The sequence below is a fragment of the Agelaius phoeniceus genome, chromosome Z (assembly GCF_051311805.1).
Source record: "Agelaius phoeniceus isolate bAgePho1 chromosome Z, bAgePho1.hap1, whole genome shotgun sequence".
In the NCBI taxonomy this organism is placed as follows: Eukaryota; Metazoa; Chordata; class Aves; order Passeriformes; family Icteridae; genus Agelaius; species Agelaius phoeniceus.
The window spans coordinates 70,082,006-70,106,244 of record NC_135303.1 but is presented as its reverse complement, the minus strand read 5'-3'; the positions used below and the strand labels follow the sequence as shown (position 1 = coordinate 70,106,244).

Below are 24,239 nucleotides of genomic sequence, written 5' to 3'. Positions count from 1 at the left end.
GAGAAGCTGAACCAACATAAGAAAGGACACTAAAATCCACCAGTTTTGCCTGCTGCAAGGAAGAGACTAACGCCAGAAAAGTTTCCATCTAGTCTGCTGTGCAAACTCCTGTTCCTTCCCTTCCCTGAGACAAGGAGGGCAGCCACCATCTTTCCCTCCTCACCACACAGTCTGGTCGGGACTGGAGTTAAGGTTTTGAAATTTCAGTGTCTAGCATTTATTCAATCCTTTTCTGTGCCTTGCAGGCACCCTGTTGTGGGTTTTTTGTTTGTTTGTTTGTTTGTTGTTTGTTTGTTTTTTGTTAAGAAATAGTTTGCTTTTTGTTTTTCACTTTCACCCACTGGTGTTCATTTTTCATTGGCAAAAGGCATTACAGGAGCTCTCCTCTTCAGAGGGAACTCTCATTTCAGAGTGTTTTCTCCTAAATTTGTCTCCAAACTGAGACACATCAAATTTGTCCAAAGCTTCTGCATGGTTTCTTCATATACCTGCACCTCCTTCCTAGGAGACTTAGGGTTGTCACCCAATACATTTTGACCCAGGACATATGTTTGGCTGATGTGTGATTACCATACAGAATTTTGTGAGCCTTTCTTATGTTGATCCCAACTTCAACTATTCATTGCACCCAACGACATGACTCTTCATGAAAATAAGGGCTAAGACTAGAGCATTCCACTTAGAGGAAAGGAACAAAGGATGCCACTGATGAGGAGTGGAGACAGGTCTGCAATTCTGTACTTCTGTAACCTTGGTCACCGAGAAGTTTCCATTCTCAAGCAAGGGAGAAATAGTGGAAATGCACTTTGCTAAGATGTCATGCTGGTGGTATAATATCTCTAGCATCACACAGGACACAATTTTGCACCTTAGGAATTCTGAACACAATTGCAATGCAACTATCCTATAGGACTGGAAACCTGCCAAAAAAGCACTTCAATACAACATTGCAACATCTTGGCTTTAATGATCACCATTAAGAGTTTTGTCTCTGTCCTGTCATTTAATCAGACTTCAGACACCCATTACCAGAATTGAGCCTGAGTAACTTCAACATGGCTTTATTCTGAATGCAAATACCATTATAGTTCTTGAGAAGTGCGTATATGCTCGCTTGTTAGAGTTTTTGGTTAATTGGTTAACAAGCACAGATTTTGAAAGCTTGCTATGGCAAATCTCTCATTTTCTGCTTAGATGTTAGTGTTTCTAAAATAATCTACTTTGTGCATTCTCAAAATAATTTTATTCTGCTCTACCCCATAGTTTATAAAATACAAATCAGTGCAAAATCTCTCCAGAAACTTAAGTGGATTGCATACTCCTGAAATTTAAATTAAGAAATACTGTGTAGCTATTTAAATTAAGTAAATATGCACATTATAGAAGGCTAGAAGGTTCTGAACTTCCCTTCTGTGCACTCATGGTCCTGATGGCTGAAGAGGCTGACCTGGAACAGAGGCTAGGCAGACTTAAAGGAATGAAGTAGGTATTTATTAAAAGGCCTTCAAAGGATACACCTTGGGAAGTACAAAATCCCAGCTGGGGCTCTGCCCAAGACAGACCCAAGATGGACAACTGGTCATGAGTTTTCACACTTTTAGAAGTTTTGGTCAATTAACATATTAATTGTTGGGGGTTAACATATTAATTAATTAATGGGGTTAATTGTCCAATTACAGCTCCAGGTTAGGAAGTCCCATCCTCCCAGGCTGCTCTCTCCAATTTCCTGTTGTTTATACCTTTTTGGGCCTGAAGCTGCAACAGTGTTCTTGGTTCTCAGGCTGGAAAAGGAATGTTTGTCTAACTGCCCTGTGAAGAGAACTTGCTAACACTTTATATGAAGTTCTGAGTCACACACTAAGGCAGTACTGAAATCTGAAATATGAAAGCTAAAACTTAAGGCATTGCTCAGAGTAAACTGCACAAGTCTGCTAGAAATTAGTGTAGAAGAACACAGGTCAACTTTTGTCCAGGGTTCAGATGAAAAGAGCTGTGGTATGTAATCAAAAGCTCAAAAGTTTTATTTTACTTTAAATGTCTGCTTTTGTCACATTTCTGCATGCAAATACGATTTAGAAAATTTTCTCATTTTAGTTAAAGACCTAATATAAAGCTACATTATATGGCACCATTCGCAGTCCTACGGAAGCAAATACTTCTGTTACTGCTCTGATGGTCTTTTATATATACATTTTGAATCTTCCTAATGTCTTTGTAATCCCATTGACTTAGGGGAAAAATATTAGTGCTGGGATGGTTATAGTTCAGTGGTTTATATCTTTCCTGAATTTAATGACCACCAGACATTTTTCAGCTGGATTTATGGAATACTACCTAGCTGACTAAGGCTAACTATGTAAGAAAGATTTATTTAATTTTTTTGTGTCCATATGGCCTAGAAGCATTTTATGAAAACCAGCTATCAAAAACCAGCAGTAGCTGAACTTTCTTAGCTTGACAACCAGATAAAAGTAAGCATAAATATTGAAATGTATTTTTCAAGTATGAACAAGATCTATTCAATAATTACATTAAGTTTGCAATAGAGACTTAAAACTGTAAAGATGATGTTTTAAGTACTCAGATATAAATAAATAAATAAAAAAGAATAAGCCACCAAGGGTTAATATGTAGCTGAAAATCTCATTACAAGGACTGTGGCACATAATTGATCTGACTGTTTGGCTGACTGAGTCAGTGGCCCCAGAGATTTATGTATTCAGGCATTTCTACAAAGTCCTGCCTTGGGTCTGGCTCTGTGCAGCTGTTCAATGAAGGCGCTTCACAATCTGCAAAACAAAGAGTAAAATCTGCCAGCCACAACACTGACAACATCACAACTTAGAGGCTTGTCAGTCTAAGAAAAGGTTATGTCAAGCTTTCCAGAGATGATGGTTCAAAGAGATGCAATTAATGTCAGAAGTGGGGGAGACAGAATGTTAAGAGAGGCTGCTGTCAGGGCTTCAAAATAACATGGCCAATGCTGGCACCAAGACTCTGCAACCAAATATCACTAAAATGTTCTTCAAAAGTTGTATGAACTTCATTTGTATGTACCTTTAAATTTGTATTAAGTTTTTACCTCCATTCTCCAACGTGTAGTTAGTAGTTCTCCACTACTTTATTTAAGAATTGAAAAATGGCTTTGTATTAATTTTGAGGCATCTGTTTGGACAGTGCCAAAGAGTACAAAAAGAGTAAATCATTGAGAGCAAACAGAATCCACTTCTATAAGAAGACAATATAAAATTGTCAAATGCCCTGCGCAGTAGCCATTATGAACAAAGTATATAAGGAAACACTTGTCTTCAATAGAATCCATTCATATTGTTGACCTACCCATACACAAAATACAGATACAATGATATCTATGTATTCTTGTGTGAAAATACAGATACAATGATATCTGTGTATTCTTGTGTGGCACCCTCCACCATCTATCCACGGCCATGAGATCACAAATGGTGCTATATTTGAAGTAATGAGTTGTTGCAGACACTGCTAAAAGCAGCAGTTAGATGGAAACTAATTGAAAATGTAAGTGTTCCTGTCCTGCTCCAGGACTCCCAGTGATTTATGTGCATCTGGACTAAGGATATTTAAATAATGGGCTCATGGAAAAGAAGGAAAGAGAAGCAATTAATCAAAAAGGACAATCAGTAAAAGGCACAATGAAACACTGTAGCTTATGAAAAGAAAATGGGGCCTCCTTATCTAGCTTAACGTAGAAACAAAACATTAATTGAAATGCTGGAACAATATTGAAGAATACCAAGAGGACATGTCTTTTGTCAGTGATACACATTCTACCTTTTGTGTGCTCCTGCAGTGTAACAACAGAATATCTCTGTAATTCAAGAAACTCTTTCAAAATTTAACCATTATATTTATTTGTTTGAACAGTGTTGCAAGAAAATAGCTTATTTTCAATAAGCATATCAGTGCTGTGATTAAAGTATTATTTCCTTTTTTGCTATTTCGCTTGCCTCTTGTTTTCTCTTAAAAAAAATGAAAAGGAGTAATATCTTATCCCTGTAAGAGAGACATATAGACGAAGCAGGTAGTTTATGTGATCAAATTATTAGAGCCAATGTGCATTCTAGGAATTATCTTCTAATCTAACAGCAGCCAATTGAACAAGCCTGGCCACATTTCTGGCCTTACTGTACAGACTGTAAGGCCTTTCTGTTCTGTGTGAACAATGGGTCAGAAGTCTTGAATTCAAGCCTTGGTCAAACTTCCAACAAAATATTTTTTGCACGCTCAAATCAGTACTAATAACTGTCAGTCTATCATAGTGGCAGCAGGAGGTGGATTGTGCCTGTGAGCAGTCAGTCACAGTGTTTGAAATGCAATTATGAAGGAAACAATGAAAACACAATACATTAAGAAAACAGATAATTATTTTACATTCTTTATTTTATACAGCTTCATGACTTCCTTGAGAGCCTAGAATCATAAAGGAATCAAACGTTTGTATCAGACTGAACTAAATAATGTTTCTGTGGGAAAATAAAACTACATAAAAGTCTTACCTTTATTGCATCTTTATCTGTATTTCCTTACTTTTTTATTACATGGCAGTGCCACTTTCTTGAAACAACTAAGAGGGTGACCAAAACATTCAATGCCTAAAATCAAGTTGCCCCAGTACTAAAAAGAAAGCAATAGCAATTCAAACAGCAAGGGAGGAATAGTGAGTAGTAGAAAGCAGCATTTCTTCACCTTGCCCAGCACCAAAGCTGAGGAAATTGGGAATGGAAACCTCAGCCTAGAGCCCTCACTATGAAATCTTAATGCTTATCACTGCTCATTTTATACTGTTTTCTGCTAACATCTTTGTAAGGTATAAAAACAGAGCTGTCTTGGAAATATGAAGTGCACAAACACTGTAAGGGAGGTAGATCTGGTTTTGCCATATTTTTGAACAAGTTCCTCTCCTAAAAGTGTGATAGTCACATACACTGGTAAGCATGGATATTTGAATAGACCTCAGTGGAATTACTTTCACTAAAGTAGGCATGACTTTCAAAAGTAACACAAAATATTTTCCTCTGAGAAAAAGTATGAACAAACTTCTTGAAAAAAAAAAATCCAATGTCATTTGCAATTGATTTTGTTAATTTTATTTTAAAGGCAACTGGACTGCAAACTGAAAAATTATATTACAATTGTATATGCAATTCTTAGAAAGAATATATTATTAAAGTGAAAAGAAACTATTACTAAAAGGAAAATCACCAAGTTCTTCAAAGCAGATAGCTCTGCAAGCCACAGAAATAATATGAAAGTATGGTCGGCAAATTTATAATGCCATATTATGTTACAGAGGAAATTAATGTATTTTTGTATATGCTTTATCTCATGATTTTTTCATCTGTTGTAGAACAGTCAAAAAATCAAACATAGGTTTTTTGTGACTTAACATTAAAAATATTAACAAAGAAATCATATCTGATTAGCATCTTCCTTGTTTCTAGACATGAAAAGCAAGGTTAATGTCTGACACTGCAGGTACTTCTGCTGGTCAATCTGAACAGGTTTGTAAGGCAGCTTTATTAACCTGGATTTAAATTTCCTTAAATTATACTGAAGACCAATTTATTGTGGGAAACTGATTTTTCATTAACAGTGAGGCTGAAAAGTTGACTATTTTATTGTCATAAGAATGATTGACTATTACTACAGTTTTTGTGGAAAATTGTGTTTATGGCATTGAACAATGATGTTTATGACAACAGTCTGTTCACCTGTCTGTCAGTTCCTCCACCAGCATTCTTTAAAGCCATTAAGATGCTTCAATCAAATGTCACAGGAAGTAATAGTCCCAAAGACAGTCACATTCTCCAAAGCCTTGTGAAATATGCTGCCCAGGCAGAGAAGAGAGAGTCCAGTGGAAGATGAAGGAAAAGGCAGGAGATATCAGTGGTCCCTCATGGATGCTGAAGCCTACCTGGGTATGGGGAATGCAGCATAGCCACTCAGTCCATTGGCTTTGGCACTGGTCTGACCCAGGTCAAAATGAGTTGCTTTCTACCTGAGAGCAGCTAGGCCAGGGCTGTATTGCACCGGGGAGCGTGGTGAGAGTGTGGATATCTGAATGTTTCTTATTCCAGAGTTCTGGGGGAAAGAAGGGGGAACTGTAGAGAGTGTAGCAGAAAGGGACCTAGAAAAAGCAAGGACAAACTAAAAGGACTGCTGTGGTGCCTTGTAAGCAACACAGGGGAAGAGAGAGCAGAAGGGAGTTCACCAGGATCAAAAGGTGATTGACAGAAACCCCTAGGAAATTGAGCCTCATATCTTCTTTGCTCACAAAACAATTTGCTAGATTTTTACTGAACCTTTCCCTAAACAAATTTTCTCTTTCACCTTCAGCCTGAAGTGCCAAGGAAAAGGTTATATTTGAAGCTCATTAATGAGCATCTTTAGTGCTCATTAAGTAGATGTGCTAAAAGCTACTTAAACTTCTAGGGCTTGCAAATATAAACATTGAAATGACCATTTCAAACTGTGCATTAGAGCACAGAAAATAAAAAAAAAACTGATAAAGTGGGGTTTATTTGCTCTCCTAGCTAGATTTGCATAAGCAGCACTTCTAAACTCTGCTGTACTCTGTCATTATTGTTGTTCCTAAAGATGAAGATTTTTTAAAAGTACACATTCAGTATAATCTAATTTAATAGGATTATTTCAAATGAGGAACAATTCACAAATAGAAGTTGATAACTCAAGTTAACATTGAAACTGCCTTGTACACACTTTAATTAACTCAGATTTGAAAAAGTATAGATAAAGCTTCATTTGCAGAATACCTGATAAATGTAAGTGCATTAAGTATTTGCAGGGGGAAGAATAGCACATTGGGGATCAATCACTTTGCCTCTTAGAGGAATGCAAAAAAGATCAACAGATGTTGTGTGACATAGTAGATGCCTTTATGTCTGATCTATTCCATTTATACAGAATGACACAGTCTCATAGCAAATGCAGATTCAACCTTAACAAAGCTCTAACTTATTTAAACCTTAAATGGTATTTTTCATTTGTGAAGGCTGATTCTGAAGAGAGAAGATAGATCAGAAAGGAAATTGTATGAGGCAAATTTGAAAATTTGTTCTTGGTTTAAATTTTGGTTTACATGTTTCCTCCAAGTCTTAAGAAAAAGCACAATATATTGATTTCAAATTCTGCAAATTTCTTGGTGCATTTGTGAGCTTTTTACAGCTGAGAAAAAAACCCATGGTTCTCTTACCCAGGCCACCTTCTTTGGCATTTCTCTTTGTACTGGACAACTGATGAAATTCAGACACGTTCTGCAAAAGTACCAAACTACCATATAACAGAAAATCTTGGGTTCAACTTTTTCCCAAACAGCTGTTGCTATGGCATGAATTTGTTCTAAACTACCTTGAAAAGGAAAATTTTTAAAGTCATGTTTGAGGAAAACAATAGAAAAGAAAAGTAATATTAAGGAATTGGAATTTTTAAAAATTTATGGTCCAGAATTTTAGAAATTAAATTAGGACCAACGTACTTTTTCTACCAGTGCAGGGTTATTTGGCCAAGAAGCTTTCTGTCTTCCATTTGGAGCTACCAGCCAGGATAATTTGATAGACATGTATTTTCCTATATGTGCTGGGACTATTCGATGCTCCTTGTTTTTCTATTTTTTAAAAAATTCTAATAATTTTTTCTTTATTTGCTGTTTTCTAGTCTACCCCAACACAAGTGAAGGAACAGTAAGTGTTTAATAGAATGGGGGTGTGGGAACTTTGAGGGGCATCTGTTGCATCAACTTGCTTCAAACCAGAGTCCATAATGGCCCCTGCAGCCTCAAGCTGAGCTTTTACTTCTTTCATGGCAGTTTCATTCAGATGCTTAACAAACACACCATTATAAAATCTTTTTCATTATCTGTACTACCAACCCTTGACAGAAATATCAGATGAGTCTGTAAATCCACACTAAACAGCTCCTACCATTTAAAAGGATCCAGGTCTGCTCACCAGAAGTGCTGAAAGATGAATGACTCCTAAGATCCTTCTACTTTTATTGCTCATCAAGCACTAGTACTTGCTATGCCCTAAGTCTCTAACCCACTGATAGTATGTAGCATTAGTGTGGGAATTTTTAACCCAATACCACCGCTGCTGTGTGACACTGAGAAACCCTTTAGCCCAACAAAAACCCAGACAGAATAAGGGAGTTAAAAGGTTTTCTTTTTTCATTGCTGCTCCACAATTTTAGTCCATCATGTTCTCAGTTAAATCTGCAGCAGCCTGAGAGGTTAATTCCTCCATTAACACTGCCTGGTGCTTTGCATGCTGTGAATTGCACAGTGAGCCAGTATCTATCTCCTCATCTGCATAGCTGCTGCATGCAGGCCTGCTGCCTTGCCTGTTTTACTACTCTACAGTTCATGACGCTTTCATGCAGAAGGGGATTTCATTGCTGTCTTGAAGATAGGTTTATCTTTTTTATCTTCAGTTGGATGACACAAAAATGGAGCACACATGACATGGAAAGTACAACAAAAATGTTTTCAAGCCATCATGGTAAAGGGTGATAAAAGGATCACTTTCATTGCCAACAGAGCAAATTTCTTCAGATTAATTTAATTGCTTTACCACAACAATCTTCTGCTACAAACCGAGAAATATTTTTCAGGCCACTTTGCAAACCAGTTTTTACTCAAAAGAAAAACAGATTGGTCCATTCTCCTCACATTTGCAGTCAGACGCCATTATATACTCCTGGGCCTAAAAAAAGACTTATCTAATGATGGAAAGTAGAATAAGAACAGTCAACAGGTGTCCATTAGTAGGTCTAGTGAATTTAGCATAGTTCTAAACTGTTAAGGACAATCTGTTGTTTCATGTGCCCTTGACAACATCCAGTGAATGAAGAATCTGTAAATATATTTGGCAGTTCATATTAGTACTATATAACAACTGCATTTGAAACTTAACTTCTATCCTATCTAAATTAAGTCCCTTTTTCTGCCCTTTAAATTCATTTAATCATATTGACATGATAAAAAAAAAAAAAAGAAAAAACATTCAGAGAGAATAGAAGTGAATATATTTAATATATTTTACTGACCAGGAAATGAATACAAAAATTTCCAGTAGGAGACATAATTAAAATTTTTTAAAATAGAAGTTAGTATTCTAAATATAGTGCTTTGTAAGACAAGAGTGAGTGCATTATTTGGACACTTCTATTTCTGTATTTTTAAGTTCTGTTACTGTAAAGAACTTCCTCTCTCAAAAAAAAATACATTCAGGAAAAAATGGCCTTCTCTAGTAAAGCTCTAATGACTGAAGTAGAAATATCATTTGTGACAAGTGACAAGTTTATAATTTGTAACTGTGACTTTTAGTCACAGCATAAAACATCAATTGTTTGCTGATGCAATACAAAACTCTGCTGTAATAGAGAACATATTAATACATTCCCACTTACAGCCAGAGAGACACACTACACCTAGGCAAGAAATCTTCACTTCTGAAATGGAATGCCATTTCTGTAGATTTCTTATTCCACACTTTTTTACTCCAAGTTTGTTTCCTGAATAGTGCTAAATACCTGTCTTATGAACACAAGTAAGTGGTCCTCAATTTAGTAGGACAAAAGGCTCTAGTGATGAAAAATGAATACTTTAGGTGAAGATCTGTCATATAATGTGATTACCCTTGTCTGAAAGAATGTTTAAACTTACATCTGATTTGTACTGAAAGTGTTAGAAAGAAGTGTTTTTACTATTTTCTTGATTCTTTATTATTAAATTTGAAGTGGTTTAGGGAATAATGGAGCCTAATTTAACTGGAATCTTTTGCATATTTATGGAGGTAATGTCTCTTCTCTGGCCATACAGTGGAGACTTGTTCACTAATGTCATTTGACATGGCTATCTCTTCTCTTCTCTGGTTAATACCAGAAGTGGGGTGTGAGAGTCTGGAAAAAGCTTCAGGTTCCCCCTGAAGTTTATGCTGTAACAGCCTGGATATCTGCACCATCCTGTTCTCTTCCTTGCAATCTGATTTCTTTTTGGTCAAGCACTCCTCTTCTTGTTCAAGAATAAGATTTAAGAACCAGCGAAGTCAATATGTTTTATGACTAAGTAAAATACTGTAGGGAATGTTGCAAATTTCAAAAGATTTCCCTATAGTCCATAAAGCCAGAAAAGGCTTGTATGACTCTTACAGGCAAAGTGCATAAAATCAGACAGAATATCAGAACTGATAGGCTAAGGATGCCGAAATCCTTATCTAGCTTCCCCTGATGTTTAGTTTGGAGATATGTTACAATAAAAATTGAGACTGATTTTTACAATCATGGCACAGAATTTTTTTATTTTTTAATAACTGATAAAACAATTTTCAAAATTCTTTTTAATTCCTATTCTCAGACTAAATAATAAACTTGGTGTAAAAAATTTTGTACTATATAAATATCTGGATTTTAAACTAAAATTTCTCTTTCTTGGGATTCTTCATAATTTGAAAACCAAACATTTTTGAAGACTATTGTAATACACTGTTGAAGTCTCTGACATCTTTGAACTACTCTACTTTGAAACAGGAAGCTGAAATTAAAACTGCACTTGCAGAAGTATTTACAGAATAATTGTTAATTCTCCTCTCCAGACTGATATAAGCACTATAGAGAGATATTTCTTTTTAACAGTCTAATCTGAGACTTTTAAAATTAGTTGCAATTTGAAGCATTTCTCTGCAGATGTTTCTTCTCCACAGCCTGAGCTCCAGTTTAGGAGACCTTGAACAGGTCTACACAAACTTTCAGTTTTTAAACAATGGCCAACAGATATTTAAGTCAAAAAGCCTTGCTAGAGAGATGCTTGTCTTCCAGATGATATTAGCCTTTCCATATGTGGTGACGGCAGCACTGCATCACACTTATCCTTCAGTTAATAACATGTTGATGTCAAAACAACAGTTATCAACATTTTATTTTGTGTTCCAGGGCATCTCCTGTTTCAGACTGCTATGCTGCTTGAACAGCAACAGAGATAAACTGTTACATATACAGAGTAATCTGTGCTTTCTCCCAGAAAGATGTATCTAAATGTTCAATGGGCAAACATACATATATAGCTTCACAGTCCGCCTTGGGCTAGATAAGGTATGCTTATGAACCCAGGACTTTTTAAAAGTAGCTTGTATAAGAAGAACTACAAATGAAAGGAATACATTGGTAAATGAGGGAAGAAAAGAACATTCATAAGTATTCTACTCTGTTGACCTGGTATCTTTCTATTAAGAGAAGAATAATTCCACTGTGCTCAATGACAGTTTATTGCTTTTTTTACAGATGGAGCTTCATTCATTGCTGTTGAATAACTTCTGAGTCCAGCTGAGAAAACCAAACCTTGTCAGGTCCTCAAGTGAGAAGCAGAGAACACAGAAATACCCATGCACAAATACAAATGCAGTTTAAAAGTGGGTGTGTAGTTTATAATAATTATGTTTTGCTTCCTGGTCACTGAAGATGTGAATGATGAGAAGTACAGAAAGGGATTTGGAGGAAAATCTCTATCTGTTTAATTCTGGCAAAATAAATCTACATAGAAATAATTCAGAAATAGTAAAAGAGAAAATACCATAAGAGCCTCCTTGTAATGCATGTAATACAAATGGTGTAGACATCTGAATGGGTGTTTCCTTGACCTGGAATGTTTCTGTGAGGGGACAGCAATGTGTGACCACACTCCCCAAATGCTGGAGCAGGGCTTGCCCTGGGAGCAATTTTTGCCAAAATGATATACAAACTTACTTCTTTTACTCTGAAAAAGGATTCTTCTGATAGCTTGATTTTTTGGCCTTTTTTTGTTCATTGTAACTTACCTTAATAAACTGCAAGTAGTGATTTGTATGTCTAGCTCTAAAGCATACTATGTTTTCAAATTGCTTTTTACTTTCTCTTGTCTTTTATTATTTAACAAATATTTTTGTAGGTGGAAAAAGCAACAACAAAAACAAGAACAACAACAAACTCAGTGCAGCACCCCTTTTTGTTGCTGATATTCTTCCTCTGCTAAAGAAAGAGAAATGTTTTCCCTGTAGTGACACTCCTTTGGTATAAGTGCACTATATTAAAATATACTGCCATGTGATGTTCTAAAAGCACCTCAGTAAAGGATATAAAGTTATTTATAAAATCTACATTAAATTAGACAACCTATGTAAATTACTCTGTCATAATGTTTGCATTTTCCATGGAACGATAAAGAAAATAAAAGTCCATAGGAAAGCAAAAAATACTTGGCATCCAGAGCAATTTACTACTTTGGAAAAAAAATCCATATTGTGCCTTGTCAGCACAAATTCCTCTCTTTGCTTCCAGAAGTTCAAAGTCAAAAGGCAAGGTTGAAGATAGAGATTCAGGTTTAGTGTACTGAACCCTAAAATAATTTTAATGCAACAGTCTAGGTATTTGATTAGTCTGCACTATTATAATTTATTTCTGGACATTATCACTTGCTAAATATTCCCATCACTTCAAGCAAACCTTCACAATAATGCTTTGATAAACCTCATCGCTTGGCTAAAGGAAGCTGCTTTGGATGCCAGCTCACAGCGCTGCTTTACTTCACTTGAGGCCTGCCAGAGAGAACTGCTTAAGAAGCTGATTTTTAAGAATGCCTGAGCAGTCAGAGCAACCCTGGAGACCTGTGAGCACTTAGGTCTTGTAAAATGCAAGCACAAGAGACAAAGAATTGAATCTGTACCTCCATATTGTGTTTAACTATGTCAGAGAAATTAAAGAGTTCTTTGACAAAGTAGCTTGTATTTTACGTGGGTATAGCTTCAGCCATTGCCCTCACACTTCCCCACAACATTTAAATATACTATGTTTCATTTATCAGTTTTTACACCACTAAAAATATCTACTAAGAAACATTCAATACAGCTTTATTTTCAGACTAATTTCAGGTTTCAGCACTGCAAACATTAAGAAAGTTCTTACTCTTCTTGTCAAGAATGTTCAATTCACAAACTATCACTGTATCAAAGTATCACTACTTAGACATTCCTGCAATTTAAAATTTCTCTGATGGAAATCTCCACATCATCTATTTTCTCCAGATTTAACAATGACACCAATTAAATTTTATTGTGTACAGATTTTCGGTAATTTAAAAAATCTGACTGAATATGGATATTGCTGAAGTTTTGCATATTGTAATAAATTATTTATTATTTGGCATACAATCTATTCCCACTATACCCTCCAAAAGGAATCATTAAATAATAATATTAATAATAAATATAAAAATATAATATAAAACATAACATAATATAATATAATAATAATTATTATTATTTTTATCAGTTAGATCACTAGTTCAAAAACAGATACGAAGTCTCTTCTTTAAGCTATCAAGCTTCAAGATCTTTAATTTCATACTAGAATACCTCCAAATCACAAGGAGATTTTTCTTTCTTCTATGGCTTTTCTTACCATAATGAGGAATTATTGCCCAAGCCATTGCGGAAGCGTAGATGCCACCAATCATCCAAAACATGCAGAGCCAGCTCAGGTGTTCACCTCGTTTCTCCCGAGCAAGCACTTCCGAAAAATAGGAGAAGACTGTTGGCATAGCTCCACCGATCCTACAAGGAGATACAGATAATGGATTAAGCAAGAGAGTTACAGCTAGATAAAGTTTGAACAAGCCTGTAGCAGCAGTCATCAGAAACCTCAAATACAAGCACCTTCTCTGGCAAGTGGTTTTTTTTAAATTGCACCATATATTGGAGAACTCTAGAGAAAACTTTCATAAGTGTTTGGATGTAATTTTTTGTCAAATATTTCCTTGAAAATTCTATGTACTATTTATTACATTCAGTGTTTCAAGGGAATTGTCAATGTGTCAGTCACTGGAACAGAAACCAGTGTGAAGTCTTGACTTTCACCGTTACAAAATCATGGCAGTCTACTGACAAATGCCAAAATACATTGCTTCTAATGGAAAAATATTACTCATTTTCCCAAAGTGTAATGGGTATTTTTCTAAGTCTTACCTCCCATTATTTAGGTAACCAAGAAATAACGAAATGTCATTAGGATTTTTTTTTCACAAAATTCAAAACATATTCTACTCAATTGGACTACATTGTCGCAGACATCTTTCATGAAAAATCCTTTCTTAGGATTTTTCCTTGTGAGAAGCTGCAGTTTTCAGCAACCAAAGTAAACAATGGTTATCTGCTGCTGTGGAATGCAACAGGTGATTGGTCTCCTGTGGGTGTTTGGATTTCTTGACCACTCATGGCAGAGCTGGCTCTTGCTCTGTCTGAGACACAGATCTTTGTTATTCATTCTTTTTCTATTCTTAACTTAGCTAGCTGCTGAAGAAACCTTTTCCTTTCTATTGCTTTTTAGTATAGTCTAATGTAACATATATCATAAAATAATAAATCAAGCCTTCTGATCATGGAGTCAACATTCTCGTCTCTTCTTCACCCTGAAAACCCTTGTGACCACAGTCACACTACACGAATAGCTAAGTCCACGCTGGCTTTTTACTTCATTTTTTATGAAAAGCATTTGCATTAATATAATATTCATTTTTTTCTTATGGTAAAATAATCATTGTCTGAAGGTCAGTTGCACAAAAAAAAAAAAAGAGAAGATTCAACTTGGTTTTACAAAAATTAAAGTAACTCAAAATATGTATCACTTTTGGTACCAGTTTCCAAGTCATCTTTTACTATCTTTATCTGCTCACTATGTATGCAAGCTGCCTAATGTTCTACATCACAACAAGTGCTTGTGGATTTTATTTTTTCCAATGTAGAAAATACCTTCAGATTACATGCAACATATGGCATGGTTTGAATTTATAAGTGAATTTTAAAGATAAATGCATATTTATGTATCATCTGGCAGCTGCCAAACTGGAAGCAAACAGCAAACCTCAAAACAGTTTTAAATAGATATTAACAAGGGAAACATGAATACGGAAATGGTATTTCACCACTAAGAAAGTTCAGTGCCACAGCCATACAGTTTATTTTAATATATCTTCATGTACTGTTATGAAGTATTGGGTTGAGCTTATACAGGGGATTGCTGTTTTCTCTTTTCCTTTGTACAGGTCTTCACAGAGTCATAGAACGCTTTAGGTTGGAAAGAACCTGAAAGATCAGCTGATTCCAACCCCTTCATATGGGCAGGGACACCTGGGACACCTTCGCTAGACACAGCTCCATCCAATCTGGCCTTGAACATTGCCATGGATGGCACGACATTCCTCAATACCCTGTTCCAATGCCTCACCATCTTCACAGGAAAGAATTTCTTCTTAGTATCTAACCTAAACCTGCCCTCTTTCAGTTTGAAGCCATTCCACATTGTTCTATCACCACACACGATTGTAAAAAGTCTCTCTCAATTTTTCTCACAGGATCCCTTCAGGTACTGGAGGATCCAATTAGGACATCCTGAAGCCTTGTCTTTTCTGAAATACTGCTGGTCAATATTTAGCTTTACAACGAATCTTTTGCATAGTTGAACCTGCTAGCTATTAAAGGCTCTTCTGGTAATGCAAAGGTTTACACCTCTAGGAATTCCTGTTACATACACAGCTAACAAGGTGTATCCCACTTCTTCTCATGGGCCGAAATACTTAAAGCCTTCACTAGGAAACTGCCCTGTCACAGGCAACAAAGGACAATGTCCTTGGAGCTTCCCCTAGGCTGAGGAAAAATTGAGGGGGCATGGCCAAGAGTAGAACCACAACTCATTTTCCTGTGATGGGGAAACCCTGCTTTTATGGATTCAATGCTCTCCAGTTTCATAAATATAAAAGGATTACTGCTATGATATAAACCCTCCAGGGTGCAGAGATGGCTTTGAATTGCACTCCCACATTGTTCCAAATAGAGTACTCATGGTTGTAATTAGAGTTTCTTTTCTAAGGTCAAAAATTTACCAGTAGAACCAGAAACAAGATCTTCCTCTTTCCTGACAAAGAAGAAAAGTGCTGATAAGGAGTTATAGGTGTCCGCTTTCAAGAAGACCTAATTTAATAGGTTGCTCATGGCATCCATTGGGTGGATGTTTCAAGTTGAGAAAATCTACCTTGTCTTAATGCCACAAAATGAAGAGAACCTGACCAAAAGTAGCTAAAAAGGCACCTCCCACCTGTTAGCATGAATCAACTATATAATGGATGATGAGAGGTAAATGCTGCTTTAGCCATTAAAACTGATCCAGATGGGTTGACATATATGCTACATCCTAAAGGTTCTCCAAAGCTACAGAAGAAGCCCTGTCCAAATCAATAGGGCAACTTGGCTAGCAAATAGACCCTTTATACATGTAAAAGGAATTCTGGAGCCAAAAAATAAAAATGTTTACTTAGGATATGCAAATAAGCAAGAAAAAAAAAATCAGCATTGAAAACTCACAATTCTTCCGTTTCAACTGATTGGTTTATTTGGCGCTTCCAGTGAGTACATCAACAGGCTAAAAAATTCTTTAAAGTCCAGATAGTGTGTTTGTATTGACTAAACAGTGAAAATAACCAGTCTAGAGTTTAAAGGAGAAATACAGGATGTACTTTCATCATTCAGAAAACTGCTGCTATGGAGAGTTGTAGGTGTTTGTTTCACAGCAATGGTGTAGTAAAGTGAGTTATGTGCTTTTCTGCGCCTTAAACCTGTGAATGGAAAATTTGCTTCTCAGCTGGTTAAACTCGTCCTTCTAGCCTCATATAAGTACAGAGTATTTTAGGATGCTGGTACATATGAAGCTCTTCTTATATCATAAAGCTACTACAAGGACTAAAAATTGATTATGAAAATCTTAGAAAGGCTAACCAACTGCAAAACTGAAGGAACAAGGAGGAAGATGGAGAGGAAGCATCCTCCTGCAGAAGACTGTTCTTTTGCTCTTAATGCTGGACAATCTCAAACTGGCAGTAGCCATGTCTCCATTCCCTAAAACTTGCTCCTAAATGCAGAGGAAGTGACAGCAGGAAGGGAGAGTAGGAACAGCTACAATTGTTCTCACACCAAACAACAATGAGAAATAGTCCTAAAAACTCAATGGACCTTGAGAACTCTTCTAAGGAGCAAAGAAATTTCTTCCCAACTTGCAGAAGTTTTAACTTGTGCTTGGTACTACAGTCATTTTCTATCATGGAACTAACATGGTGTCTGGTATACTGAACATTGCTAGCAGAAGCATAAACTACATCTCCAAGACTGGGACAAGAGAAGATCAGAGTATCTCCAACTTCTTCCATCACTTTCTTGTGAGGATTTTTCAGATCTTTCAGCCACTACTGCTATTTATGAATTAACTTATCAAAAGTTCATATTTAAAGAAATCCACCAATAAATCATGCAACAGGTGCAAAGAAGAACACAATTGTAACAGTTTTAAAAAAGAAAACTTTGGCTAGATCCCATCTTCAATTGCACTCATAAAAACCCTTAATAATTCAGTGCGTCCAGGTGAGCCCTTCCATATTTTTAGGGAAGGAATAAAATTTGATTCTCAACATTTTTGTATTGTAAGTTTGAAAGCAACTGTCTTCTTGTTGCCTGCCAACATTTTGTGAAATGCATGTTGGCATGTACAGGAGTGAATTTCAAGTAAAATTAAAAGCAGAACTGCCTCAGTAGGAAGACTTCATCTTTTGTTTTAAGGGAAATGCAAATGCTATTTTCCCACAGGTTACAGTGTTAAGTCTGCTTCTGGCAAAGAATTGGTATTATACAGTGGGCTCTTTACTGTTACTGTGTTTGTAAATGATATGGCTCATTGTCACTTGCAGAAAATAATTTGATATGTGAAACTACATTCTTCTCTTGATATGTCTCCCTGTGCAGATAAAAAGCCCATGAAAATTGTGGGTTGACTTGAGAAGACTATTCATTCTAAAAATGGGAAGGAGTTTAACTTTCCTAAACAAAAATTATTCAAACAAGCTGAAGCTTTAATATCTCATCTCTTATTCATTTCTGTTATCTCTTCAGTTATCCTAACCAAAGCAGTCAATGTAAACATGTTACCCACAGATATCAGAGAGAAGTCCATGCACTACTTCCTTCTGGGTCATGAATAGTATGTATCTTGTTAGTATGTACAAAAACTAAGTACTTTTTTTCCTATCTTCCTTCACAGATAAATTATGTGGAGTCTGAACATTTTTTTAGAGGATTAAAAACCCACAGATCTAAGCCTCTGGGATGATGATCATGAGTGATATCTGTCTCCTGAATAACACATTCTGTAATGAGGCAAAATCTAATACCAACAGGAGGCAAAACTTCATTGAGCTTGGCCCAAAATCATGAAATAAGTTCTCTCACTCAATAAAAATCAGACTTTTCATGTGAAATAAAAGGACACATGCCTTCAGCCTTGATTTTTTTTTGATAAATATGTAGGAATATATGAAAGAACAACACTAATAAAATAGCAGGAACCTTTTGCTACTGCACGTATTGCTTATATGTGGGAGAATACCATAAATGTCAATCAAAAGAACAATAAATAATGATCTTTTTCAGTTATTCTTCATCTTATGTAATAAACCCCATCAGAAGTAGGCAAAGCAAGAGAGAATGCATATTTATTTACACTCTCAGTTCAGGTTTGTTCTGTGCAATTGTGAGAAAGGTGAAACCAAAAGGAGATTTAAGGGGTGCACCTTAGGAGAGTGGGATTCAGTGAAACAAACAATAAGCTAAGATACATTTGCATTTTCTCTGTTACAAACAAAGATGATAAATGTCTGCTAATCTACCTTCAGAGCTGTGATTTGTCACAACAGATTTTGGCAACTGCACAGTGTGACAGCTGGGATGAAAACACGTCTGTGAGGCATTCAGAAACCTCTGGCTTCAGATGGAAGCTATTGTTTATTTGCAGATTCACTAGCCGAAAGGGCTTGAAATGTAAAAGCATAAAAGGAATAGAGATAATAAGGACAAAAAGCCCTTACAGAATACTAAACATACAAGGTAGGGTGGTGTTCGTCTGAAATACCTTGTCTTCTCTTTCAAACTTGAACAACATCCAGACTAAAAATAGATAGTGTCTGTGTGAGACTGCATTTGCAAGTTGTCACCTTGTTATTCGTTATTTGTTAAAAAGTGATAGAGCTCAAAACACAGATTCAGAGATTTAGAAACAGCCCATCACTCCTTGTCCTTCCATCCAATTGCACATAACAGTTTTCTTAACAGTTTTCTATCCCAGTACCACAAGTCTCATTGAAAAATATCACTGTGGTTTTCCTTTCAGAACTGCCATTAGACTGGCAAAGTATTTAATGGTGAGCAAACAGATCAACATTTTCCTTGAGAACTGCTGGATAAAGACCTAGAAAACTGCATTACACTAAAGACTAAGCTTTGTTGATCACTGTACCCATTTTTAAATACAAGTGTTTCTTTGGACTATGAGTAAGGAAGTTTTTTTGCAGGTACATAAGTGGCCTGTATGCTATTAATAGCAAGAGAGTCCTTGTAAAAATGATTCGCATGATAATTTACTGAACTCTACAATAGTCAGTTCTGACGAAAAATGAATTGACAAATAAATAACTCATTCCCCCTATTTACCCAACACTATTTAAAAAATCAAGTTTAATTTACATTCAAGCATATAATAGCAAAAAATGTGTCAGATATGTCAGATAAATTGCTTTCACATATGCTAATTAATTCTTTCTTTTGTAGATTTTCTTCTTCTTTTTCACTCTTCAAGTTTTTACTTGAAAGACAAATACCAAGGTCAGTGTCTGCTATAGACCACCAAAACAGGAAGAAAAGGCAGGTGAAATAGTCTAGAAGCAATTGGGACAGCTCTCACAATCACTGGCACAATCCCCCCACTGTTCTTGTGGGGGATTTCAACCTACCAGATGCCTGCTGGAAAAGCAACAGAGTGGGGAGGAACCAGCCCAGGAGGTTCCTGGAAGATAATGCCCTGACACAGCTGGTCAGGATGTCAACAAGGTAGGGCACCCTACTGGAACTGTTGTTTCTGAGCAGAGGAGGACTAGTGGGTGATGGGATATGATGGCTGGAGGCTCTCTGGGCCACTGTGATAAGCTTTCATTGTCAGAGAAGTAAGGAAAGTTGGCAAGGAGAACATGTACCTTGAACTTGTGGAGGGCAGACTTGGGCCTGTTTAGAAGCCTGGTTGAGAAAGTCCCTTGGGAGGCAGTTGTGGTTGCCAAATGAGCCCAGGACCACTGGACATTCTTCAGGAATGAAATCCTAGAAGTGCAGGACCAGGCTGTCACCATATGCTGAAAGTTGGACTACAGGGAAGAAGACCAGCCTGACTGAAGAGAGAGCTGAACTCCAGAAAAAACATAAGAGAGTTTATGATCTAAGAAAGAGTAGGCAGGCTGCTCAGGAAGAATACAGGGATGTCATGAGATTATGCAGGGAGAAAATCAGAAGAGCCAAAGCCCAACTGATTCTTAACCTATGTATTGCCGTAAAGACAAAAAAAGGTTTCAGTAAATATATTAACAACAAAGGCAGGCTAAGGAGAGAACCCAGCCATTTTCACCTGAAGGGGGAAACACAGTGACAAAGCATGAAGAAAAGACTGGGGTCTTCTTTGTTTCAATTTTTAACAGTCAGACCAGCTGCTCCCAGGGCACCCAACCTCCTGATCTGTGAGGCAAGAGCAGAAGCAGAATGAAGCCCATATAATCCAAAGGGAAATGTTCAGAGACCCACTACATCACTTAGACACGCTCAAACGTTTGGGCCTGGGTAGGATCCATACAGGAGCCCTAGAGGTGATGGTGGAAGTGCCCACTGAGCCACTTTCCATCATTTACCAGCAGTCCTGACTAACTGGGGAGATGTCAGTAGACTGGAGGTTGGGATATATGATGCACATCTACAAGGAGGGTCGGAAGGAGGATCTGGGAAACTACAGGCCTGACTGCAGTGTCCAGGAATGTCATGGAGCAGATAAGCCTGCACCATCACATGGCACATATAGGAGAACCAGGGGATCAAGCCCAGCCATCATGGGTATGGCTTGTGAAAAGCAGGACCTACTTGATCTCCTTCTATTATAGGATTGCCCATCCAAAGTGGGCGATCCTAAAATAGAAGGAGATCAAGTAGGACCTGGTTTTCACAAACCATACACTATGGAGGAGGGAAAGAATGTGGATGTTGCCCAACTGGACTTTAGTAAAGCCTTTGACACCATTTCCCAAAGCACTGCCCTGGAGAAACTGGCAGCCTATGACTTGGACAGTTGCCCTGTTCCCTGGGTAAAGGACTGTCAGGCTGGCTGAGCCCAGAAAGCAGCAGTGAGTGGAGTTACACCCACCTGATGGCTGTCACCAGTGCTGCTCCCCAGGGCTCAGTACTGGTGGCAGTCCTGTTAAATGCCCTCCATGATGACCTGGACAAGGGGATCAAGTGCACTCTCAATCAGTTTGCAAGTGACACCAAGCTGGGTGGGAGTGCTGATCTGCTGGAGGGCAGGAAGGCTCTGCAGAGGGATCTGGACAGGCTGGACCATGGGCCAAGGCCAGTGGTGTGAGGTTCCACAAGGCCCAGTGCTGGGTCCTGCCCTTGGGTCACAGCAAGCCCAGGCAGTGCCACAGGCTGGGGCAGAGTGGCTGGAAAGGACCTGGGGGTGCTGGTGACAGCAGCTGAACATGAGCCAGGCTGTGCCCAGGTGGCCAAGAAGGCCAATGGCATCCTGGCCTGGATCAGCAATGCTGTGGCCAGCAGGAGCAGGGCAGGGATTGTCCCCTGTACTGGGCACTGGTAAGGCCAACACTTCCAATCCTGTGTTTAATTTTCAGCCCCTACCACAGGAAGGTCATTTTGATGCTGGAACATGTTCAGAGAGGATAACAAGGATGGCAAAACATTTGGAGCAAAGTCCTAAGAGGAGTGGCTGAGGGAACTGGGGGACTTTCAGCTAGAGAAAATCAGAAAAAAAACCTTTATCACTCCTACATCTACCTGAAAAGAGGTGTAGAAAGGTTGGTCCCCCCTTTTCCCAGGGACAAAAAATAGAATGAGAGGAAATAGCCTCAGCTGTACCATAGGAATGGCATAGTAGGAAAAATTCCTTCATGGAAAAAATTCTTCATGGAAAGGTTTGCAAAACATTCCAACAGGCTGCTCAGGGAAGTGTGGAATGTCCATCCCTGGAGGGTGTTAAAGTATGTAGATGAGATGCTTAGGAATAAGGCTTAGTGGTGGACTTGGCAGTATTAGTTTGATGGTTGACCTCAATGATTTTAAAGATCCTTTCCAACCTAAATAATTCTACGATTCTATAATTTTTATTTTGATTTTTTTCTGTTGTGTAAGCTCTCTTTATTTACCCTTGTCTGGTCTTTTCCTTCCTTTTCTCCCCTTTATATAATCTTCCTTTCCTCATAAGAATGCTGTCTTCTCTCACAGAAGGGAAGAGAAGGTTTAGAGAAGACCCCTTTCTCTCTCAGAACCTCTCATCAACCTTTACCCACATCTGAAGCTGCAAGGACTGAAGCAAAGCAATTTGTGAAGCTCAGACCTTGCCAACTGCTCACTTGGCTTCACTGAGAAGTGTATATCCCTTTTGGCATAGCCTATCAGCTTTGAAGCCAGTCACCTGCAGAGCTATTCATTAGCTCACAGTGTAAAAACACTGATAGCCCTGGGTAGGACACAGCTGGATGCTGAAGAGGAATCAGAGGCAGAAGATTACAACATTTTGAGAGTGAGAGAATACAAGGTTCTTCACAAAAAAAAGCAGTGGAACAAGTGGATATGAGGAAGTAAAAGATAAATACAACATGATACTAAATAGTGATGATACAGAATTATACAAGCTGGAGGTTGGTCTAGGTCTGAAGTTCCTGAAGGAACTGCTTGGGTAGGTCAACAATCTTGTCCTCGTTCCACACAGTCTCCATCTCTGTTGGAACATTTTTGCAGTTGTTATGTATATAGACTGCTTGTACACCCTTCATGTCACAGTCTCCAAGGGGTGGATATGCAATCCTAAAGTGTTTTTTGCCACTAGACGTAGTATACAAAACTGCTGGTAAAAGTCAGGGTGTGTGGACTTACTCAGGGAACCCCTCAGAACTGCAAGTTACGAGAAACTACATTCACAGTTTTGGATTTTTGCTAACTTTTGATTCCCCATGAAAAAGTGAAGAATTTGAGAAAATACCTGAATTACGAGTTTTGTTCTACCATAGTGACACCAGCACTCTCTGATAGATTCCAGTAATATAGAAGGAGTACTGCAGGAAGGTTTAGAGATTGTCTAAGGAAGGATGAAGAAAGTTGTCTGTAGGTAAGTCTCAGATGTAATGAAGTATAGTCTAAAGCAGTCTCAAAAAGGAATATTATGTTAATATATCTTGAGAAAGACTTTTTTCACAAGGGATAACAGGCAGGAGAAAAGCTTCTTAATAGCTTTTAGTTACATCACTTAACAATATCTAACCTGTATTTCCTAATATTTCTGTGGGTTTGGAGAAGAAATTTGGCCAAATTGGCAATTATGGCAAATTGAAGAAATTTTGCATTCTGGATATACTGTGTGCTTTTAAAAGAGGCCACATTTATTTAGCATCTTTTTTTTTGCTCAGAAGAAAGAATAAACTCCAGCTTCATTCAAGTTAGCAGCTATGTTGTGAGCCATGCTCTCTATCAGAAAAACATTCTTTTGACAGTTTCAAACAGATTCAACAAGGTGCTTTTTGATGATAAATATTTGTACCTTCCCACAATGGCTAATGATGAATACCATGCACAGTTTCTCTTCTATGTCTTTTCACTTTGTAGGAAACCATGTCTAAAGCCCTCCTAGACCTTTATCAGACTTCTGGATTAAATTTGAGTGATCTTTAATTAAAAGAAATTATCCCAATAACTCTCTGCCCCTTCAGAAAACTCCCACTCCTCTCCAGTCTGAGTAACAATACTATTTTGCCTTTAAAACATATAAAATCATTCAAGTTCCATAGTTGGGCTATTTGAATCACACAAAATTACTGGAACAAACTATCCTCACTCAAAAACGGAGGTACAGTGGAAGGTCATTGAGAAGCCTAGAGAAAACGTGTGCCTTTTCCGAAAGGAAACCAGAGATCTGGTTACCTGAATATGGAGAAGGCTGGGGCACTTAACTTTTTTTCCCCCTCAGTCTTCATCATGAAGAGCTCCACTCACATCAGCTGCAGGAGACAAGGCAGGGGAACT

At 37.5% G+C, this 24,239-nt stretch overlaps 1 protein-coding gene across 1 annotated transcript in view; it reads right to left on the bottom strand.

The window, feature by feature from the left end:
- The window catches only part of SV2C (synaptic vesicle glycoprotein 2C), a 119,928-nt gene that overhangs the window by 38,606 nt on the left and 57,083 nt on the right, over positions 1–24,239 (bottom strand). The window contains exon 4 of the mRNA XM_077171924.1: positions 13,486–13,637. Within this exon, the coding sequence (XP_077028039.1) occupies positions 13,486–13,637 (152 nt within the window). The remainder of the gene's footprint in view (positions 1–13,485; positions 13,638–24,239) is intronic.